Here is an 8,536-nt window from a genome sequence, read left to right on the forward strand (position 1 = left end):
CCATTATACGCATTGTATATTGAATTTATAGTTTTGATGGGTCCCTTTTACATGTAAAAAAACAAAGGAGAAATTAGCAGCCACATAAATTATCTTGCACAAGATAATGGAGAGCTGGCACTGTGCTGGTCTCTCTCACTTCAGGGGGCAGTCCCTGAACTGCAAGGCTTCATGTTGATTGGTACAACTGCAGTGCATGGGAGCTATTAAATGGTTTTATATACTTGTATCTATGCTTGTGCTGATCAGAGCAGATAGTCTGTTATGTGCATCTTTGCAAACCCTGTGTATTGTCTTGTGACACTGTGTGGTGCTGAATTACAGGCTGGGCAGCCAACAGTTTGAATTCTCCATCGGGGTCTCAGCCAGCTCCTGTTTCAAGTCACCTCAATTCAAATATTAACAAGACACCGTTGAAAGGTAATACGTCTGATTTTCTGTATTTCCAATTGGATTTGGCCATAAATATTCAATTTCTTAAGATTTATTAATGGTAAAAAAAAAATGTTTTTTAAATGCAACCCAACCTCATTACTAGTTTATTTCCACATGCATGGTACTCTGAAGGAGAAGTTATAAATTAGCAGCCAGTAGTGTTAACATTACAAGGTGGTGGGAATTTTCCATGAGAATTTCACAAATTGTTTTGTGCCATTAATCTACATCCTGCAGTCATTAGTTTGTACTGTGAATCATACTGTGAAATGACACTAGAAATGTCATGTTTTATTTTAAACCCATCCTGAGTCAGAGGAAGCTATCATCATCTACCAAACCCCTCTGTGGAGGCTCCATTGCCTACTTTTGGTTAAAAGAAAATGGTGGCACGTATCTAGCTAGAACTTCGCAAACATGGGATATATTATTAACAAAAGGACTGCAAAAGGACTGTTCATATTTTGTAGGATTTTGTGGGTTGTAGTAGTGCCAACATGCATCATGCTTGTTCACAAGCATAGGAATAATTTTAGGATAATTAGCAGTATATTAGATGTATATTCGTTTAAAGGAAGTGAAATTCATAGCAAGAGTGCGCTCTCCTAAAAGCCTGTATGCAATTCAGGAACAATACTCCATAGACGTTATTGAATTTTAAAAAAAGACCAAAAGAAGCTTAAATCACATGTGATGTCTTATGTAAATGGTACTTTACAGTGCATACAGTATATATGTAGGTGTGTGGTGTTAATTTGACACTTTTTAAAGTAACATTTAACATGTATATACAATAAAAGTACTATAATTTTTAGTCTCATTTATAAAATGTAACCTATATCATCAGACTCATATAAAATTAGTCATGAATATCAACTGATTTACTGTATATGCAACGATGGTTCTAGAACTGTATTGTAAGGTGAGAGGGCCTAGTTAAGAAGCATGTCCATGGATGTCATTGTGGGAACGGCCACTTAGTCTGGTATCTTACATTAAAATTAGCTAATTTTATTGTGAGATTTGTTTTTAGTGTCTTCTCCATCCGCACTGTCCTTTTTTTGGAGCTGCACTGTATCCATTTACACCTGCAACATACCTTCCTGCTGCAGGCACTACCATCAGAGTCAAGGCAGAGACAATTGCTTGGCTAATCTCCCTCCCCTTATCTCTCTTTAGCCAGATATATGTACACACAAAGATTCTTATTTTCATCATTATTGAAAATGAATAAGTAATCTACACTCTTTGGGATTTTAATTCAACATTAATTAAAACTAGTACATGATGGGGTTTGGTGGGGGAAACAACACCAAGAATCCAGGGTTCAATGGTCATTTCCTTTTCGTATTCATTTTTAAGGTTCAAATTCTGATTTGTCACCTGCAATTTTTTTCAGATGTTTCAAAGCATACGAAAGATCTGACTGCTTGGTTTAATCTCTTTGCTGATCTGGATCCATTATCTAATCCTGACGCTGTTGGGAAAACCGATAAAGAACATGAACTGCTCAATGCATGAAACTGCTCTCCTTGAAAGTAACTTGAACTCTCCAATCAACATCATGCTCATAGGCTTACTAGAAGAAGAAAAAAAGTATGCTCTTGTAAAAAATCTTTACGAATGTGCCATTACTGTACGTTGAAACGAAAAGATACTTTAGAACTATATCTGCTCATTTTATAAATATTGGATAAATAAATACCATAAGATGAAATACATATGGATTTCTAGATTGATTTACAATACTTGCCAAAACTATTATGCCTGAATTGCTAATGAGCTGATATTTTAAATGAATTTCTATGGACCTATTTTTATAACACTTGTTATATAATTAGAAATCAGGTCATTAAAAACGCTGCCCAACTCTACGTGTGTTTGGTTGACCTTCCTGGCATTTAATAATGTACGGTTGAGGTCTAATTAGAGCTTGTTTTTTTCTTTTTATATCAAATATATATATAGCTATTTATTAATCTTACAGGAGACAGGTGTAATAAATTGCACTATGTAATACCTAACGTTCTCAAGTGCATTACTTAATTTGTTTATTGCCCTCTGCAAAGTGCAATCTAATCCATGAATTTACTAAATGCATTGAGCATTAATTTCATAGATTAGAAATGTATTTCCATTCATAATTACACAAGCATTTTTGCAATGTCATTACAGAACGAATTTAATAAAATGGGTTTTGACAAAGCGTGATTTATTTGAGTGTGCCTATAATGCCATTGATGCTACAGTCCACTCCTTGCTCTAATTCCTCAAATGGGTGGCAGTCAAGCAGGGGTATAGCAGTTTAGAGCTGAAGAGAGTACAGTCATGGGAATTGACAAGACCATCAGTGTCATGGTAGTAAAACTTCTTCTCTGCATGTTGTTCAATCTATTGTGTTCTTTAGCCAGTGGTTGGAGATGGCAGATACTGTATATAAGTGTTAGTTACCACTATGAATAATGCTTCAGTGATATGTTAAGAAAGGGGCTCTAAACTTGTGTGCTACATACAGTGCATTTTCCTAACCTTTGTCTCCTGCCCAGGCAATCTATAGACACATGATGAATGAGAGAGGATGTAGAGAGCTCTAGGGTGCACTGAACATGGTTAACCTTGCGCATTTCTCTGACGTTCCAGCCGCAGGCCCATTTTGAGAAGCGGAAAGTTTGTGCATCATACTTTTTTTTTTTTTTTTTCTGCTCCAGCCTTGTCACTTTTTTGAGCGGCTTTCATCTGCAATTCTATTTGCACGTCTCCCTACCCATTCTTTATTTTTGTGTACCCAACGTCTATGCAAAATAGTCTCTGACCTTGTCAACCTGGTCCCGGCATTAGCCAAGCATGAAGCAGCATTTGATTGGAGAGTCTGTCAGTGAGGCTCTGTTCTAGGTTCTGGTGGGCTGTCGCTCCAGGCAGAGTTCAACAATGCTTTGGCCACTAGTCGGGTACATTCAGTAATTCACCTCCCAGAGGGTCTTTTCATTTTTAGCCTTTTCTGTTGAAAAATAACATCCAATTGACGAAAAAACTACTTATTGATTTGGCTGGTATTAACCATTCAATTTAAGAAGGATAAAAAATATAAAGACTAGATAAATCTAAATTCTTTAGTTAAATTGGAAGCAATGTGTTTTACTTTACTAATAATTGAGCCCTTTCCTTTGGGTAAATATGGTGGTTTTTACGGCTTTGCACCAGTTTTGCATCCAGGAGACTTTACTAAATAACGCCCTGGATGTCTGTTTACACTTTGCCATGTACTATATTGAAACGTCTCCTGATTTTAGTCCATGCTGCTTCACCCATTCTGGCAATATGTGACCTGATAAATGCTGGAGGTGGTTCTGTTTGCTAGTTTTTTTTACTCTATTACTAGAATAATCAGATTGAACATATCATCAGGGGCTGTGTGCTTGGCTTATAACCAAGAAATCTGATTGCAATATAAATACTTGCGTAGATACAATTGTGACGTAAGAAATGAACCTCCAAAGGGCAACATATGGGAACAAAACTATTTAAATGAACAAGTACGCTAGAAAATTTCTGAATTATTGTAACAGGGTATCTTTGGTCTGTGGGGGGGAGGGGAGTTACATTGTCTGTGTTTTCTCTTAAGGCTGCGTCCATAGACATTTCTCCTGCGCAGAGGCTGAGGGAAAGCGGGTGCTTTCCCTGGCCATGGTAAGCATGCTGTCCGTGGGCGTGCCAATGACATCACGGAGCTGGTTCGCTCTCATTGGGCGAACCGCTCACGTGGCCACCCTATCGCGTGAGATATCAGGTTTAACTGATTTCTTGCGCATCGCGCGCCCCCTCCTGCCTGCATGCGCACGTACACTGTATGTACGCGAACACTGCCTTAAGACAGTCTGTTCGCTCAGGGTGCGGACGCGTCCGCACTGTATGGGCACAGCCTAATGCTGCCAGTAGTTAACAGTATGCTTCGAGAGGGCGTTATTCAAAGACTTGAAATGTAGAAACGGACTTCATATTTTTACCATTTGGTCCACTTAATCTCACTGTAAAACATTATCCCCTACTTTCCAGGTGGCTTATTTACACTTGCACGACTTTAGCCTAATGCTTTATTGCGTATTGCAACTACAGGTACATTTTAATTAACTGCAATTAAGACTGAGCAGTGCAGTCAATTTTAACTAAACATAGTTTGAGTATTTGTACAATTACATCAATATTTTTTATTTAAAAAAATACAACAAAGCCCTGTCCATTCAGGCATCAATAACAAACAAACCAACAAAAAAAAAACGTCTTGCCACTCTTAATTTAATGATTTCATATGTTAAAGAAGCAATCCAAGAGAGGGTTTTTTTTTAATACAGATTTGCAGTGGTTCTCTGGGGTTGAACCCCATTAATTTCAGCTGTGGGGTCCTCCTGCTTCCAGAGATCACTGTTCCTGCAGAAGCTTGGGTGAAATGTGTTAAATAGATTTCACTAGCCCAAGAGAGTGGTGATGGTGTCTGTGCAAGCCCAACTGATCCAGCACCCGGAAGAGCCGTCACCAGAAATGACGTGGAGGATCGGCGAGAGACGAAACGGCAGAGGCGAGCGAGGACGTCACAAACTAGGATCACCATCATTGCTATTTGCTTTGCACATTTAATAGGTCAAATGTGAGTGCACATTTTATGTTTTCTTTCATGGTATATTAATGGGATGTAGACATACTACACTATCCTTGATATTTCTTTATTTGAGACACACCAGGGAATTAAAAGACTGGGAGTCATAATAAAAGGTACCATATCCCTGCTCCAATCAGCGAGACCTTGTTTGTAATATGCGGATTACTTCTGGGGAACATGAGTGAGATAAACTTACATAGATACATATAAAGTTGTCTCAGTGTAACAAGTTTATTTGCACTCTTCATTCCATATTGCCACAGTGAACATTTGCCTGTGCAAACTCTGTCGTCAAGGTGTTAAATAAGACAGAGGGAATACCCGGAGAAAATCACGCACCTCCCCAGTCTCAGGTCATCATGTTTACAAACATATCAAATATTAAACAAGTTTCAGTTTTCTGTATTTAAAAAAAATTAAGTCTATTAATTGTACCTTTGGTCCATTAGAGACTGTACTTGTAAGTATCTGCATTCCATTGAGTGCGTTCGGAATCACATCTGCAGCTACGTGTATGGTATATGGCGATCTAATAAACTAAGTGGGATGCACCTGTATCTGTAGGGATATGTTCTAACTAAACTAATAATGTCTTCAATGAAGCAAGCTTTAGTCAGCTGACAATATATTACATACTGCCAGCAAAGGACATAACTGATTCATATCAGGATAGCTGCTAGAGGAGAAATATATGGATTGTATTTGCATAGACTACATTTTAATGACAATCATAATGAAAATATCCTCATGTAACTTGTATTGACCGTGAGATTTAATTTGATGTGTTTACTCATGCTAGAAATGATTCACTTCCATTTATGGGGTAGATTTCTGGCGATGTTGTGGAACCTGCAATGAATAAAAATGGATGGTGTGTAGGTTAACACAATTTTATTAGTTGTTTAGGTTGTTGTAAGACTTTATTTCTTTGTGCAACAACTAATGTAGCGCTAATTATAACCAGCCAGGCTCCACAATGTATTCAATGTATCTGACAGTTAACTGTGAAACCTACATATAAACATTTAAAGCAGAAATGTTAGTGTATTGGGCGGTTGAGGAGTCTCCAGTGCGAAACAAGTTAAATATCTTGGGAATCAGGGGATCCTTAGAGATAAATTAGCATTATGTGCCAGTCTTTCTGGACCCTTTTATGAAATAAATATTTCAACATGGCTGCTCTCAAAGCCACATGCTAATGTCAACAGAGCATGACATGGCATCTTCCTATTGGATGACCCTGGCAACCATCTTTCCTTTTACCAGCACATAAAAAGGTAAATATTTTGGAAGCCATAGCGTTCCTGAGCCAGGAATTATGATCCTGCCAATTTCCAAGTTCTGATGCCGCCAAAGCAGCAATCGTCACATTATTCTTTTATGTTTTCCAGTTACTGTATGTGGGGAGTAGTTCCCTACCATCCCTATATAATAATAATTATATAACTATTTTTCAGCATATTTAGTGGGGTACAGAGAAAAAAAATGAAACAAGGCAATAGGTACAATAATCACCTTCGAACATTGCAATTTCATGCATATAATGATACTTGGTGCTATGTAGTAGGGAGAAGGAAGACCACACAGGGAGGGGAGGGGGGGGGAGGTAGTAAGAGGCAGGGGTAGACCTGGTCTACTCGCCTCGGGCTCCACCAGAAACCACCCATTACAGTCCTCACTGGACCCAAGGCACACGTTGACCCGGACTCACTGCTGCTAATTATAACAGCGTTAGGGCCACATCGCGTTGTTCTGTCCCTTCAGCCATGGTCCTAGATTCTTAACACACACACGCCAACCTTACCCGTCGCAAAATAATGACGGGTTTCACTTTCTCCCCCCAGCACCCCCCCAACTATCTTCAACCCACTCCTCTCCCTGCCTTCTCGCCACCGTATGTCATTTAATAATGTACCTTATGATATCAATTCTTTCTGCCGCTCCTCCTGCATTCTTGCTTTTTCCTCAGCTGTGAACGGACACTTTTAGTCTGTCTAAACTTTATCGCTATCTGACTGGTCATATTTGCCACCAGGCTATGTGCATTATGAAGTCACCAATAAGCTGTGTGCGCATGCAGGTCTGTATGTGCGAATATACCATGGTAGTCTGGTACATCCTTTATTTTAGATGAAATAATTGACATTAACACATGACTGCTAATTTAAAAGACCTTTGTTTTGCATATATGATCAATAAATATTGACAGTGCAGCTTCCATTGTGCCACCACCCCTGACTTCCTGCTTCTAAAATCTTTACTTTAACTGCATAGTTACTTTCCACATTCTTAGGTTTTTAACCAAATCACTACTGAACACACATTGTATGTACTTTATCATTGGGAGAAGGAATACAGTAAGTCCGGCTATACTATGTGTAGGGCTGGACTTAGACATACACAAAAAGTGTGTCAAACAATTACACATTAAAAGCAGAAGATAGTTTTGTTCTATGAGATTTTTTTTATATTACACAACACAATCCAAAACCTACTAATATGTATTTATTAACAGCTAAATAAAAAAAATAAAAGTTGCTGTTTTTGTCAAACTAAGTACCCATGAGTTTGTTTTTTCGCAACACAATTTTCTGAACATATGCATTTATTTATTTCTCGTTTGGCTTTAGAAACAATTAACTGGATTTTTTCCATCTTCAGGGAAAAGGTTGCATCTGTTGTTGACTTCTCTCGAATGAGTGATCGAAAACACACATTCATCATTAAATGGGTCACAGGCCTGTAACTATGGCAGCGTGATTGCACTATATTAGGAACAGGATTGACCATATATTGCTTAGTAAATTGTAAACAAAATGTGCTAAAGGATTCTCATTTGGATACATTACAACTACTGGTGAATGGACATATTAACAGCAAGGTTACTACAAGACATGGCAGTGGATTTAACAGCATTGTACGATAAGGTTTTTAATGCAAATGGGAGAGGGAGAAGAGAAATAATCCTTTTGGGTACGTGCACATCTAAGTAATTTTCTACTTGAAAAACTGGAACACAATACAATACCCGAGTTCAGTACATCGAACAACATCAGAGAAACATTGAAAAGTATGTACACAGGCAGATTTACCGATCGGCCCGGGCCTATGGCGGCAATATTTGGGAGGCAGCATGCCGGCTTGCCGCCCCACGCATGCGTGAGGGGCGCTGGCAACTTCTGTGCATGCAGCGCTGGCCGGCAACGTGTTTGTCACGTTGCCATGGCAACAGGGGGGCAACATCCGATAAGTGCCTAAGGGCTCCATTTTTTTTTTTTTCAAATCCGTTACTTTTACAGGATCTAAAAGCCAAGAAATAAAGGCAATTTCACACAGATTCACATGACTTCAAGAGTAGTAAACACTTTAAAAAAACAGTTGACAGTGAATCCGCCACAGACTGGGAATATTCCGACTGAGAAGTAAAGTACCAGCAGACGTAAACAA

The 8,536-nt window shown here is 38.6% G+C and overlaps 1 protein-coding gene across 5 annotated transcripts in view; it reads left to right on the plus strand.

The window, feature by feature from the left end:
• ICA1 (islet cell autoantigen 1) overlaps positions 1-2,641 on the plus strand; it is an 87,759-nt gene extending 85,118 nt beyond the window's left edge. For all 5 annotated transcript variants that reach the window (XM_075587266.1, XM_075587263.1, XM_075587264.1 and 2 more), the window contains 2 exons: positions 325-420; positions 1,835-2,641. In XM_075587266.1, the coding sequence (XP_075443381.1) occupies positions 325-420; positions 1,835-1,956 (218 nt within the window). In that variant the 3' untranslated portion in view covers positions 1,957-2,641. The remainder of the gene's footprint in view (positions 1-324; positions 421-1,834) is intronic.
• Positions 2,642-8,536: the final 5,895 nt, after the last annotated feature.

Source organism: Ascaphus truei, chromosome 2, assembly GCF_040206685.1.
Source record: "Ascaphus truei isolate aAscTru1 chromosome 2, aAscTru1.hap1, whole genome shotgun sequence".
NCBI lineage: Eukaryota > Metazoa > Chordata > Amphibia > Anura > Ascaphidae > Ascaphus > Ascaphus truei.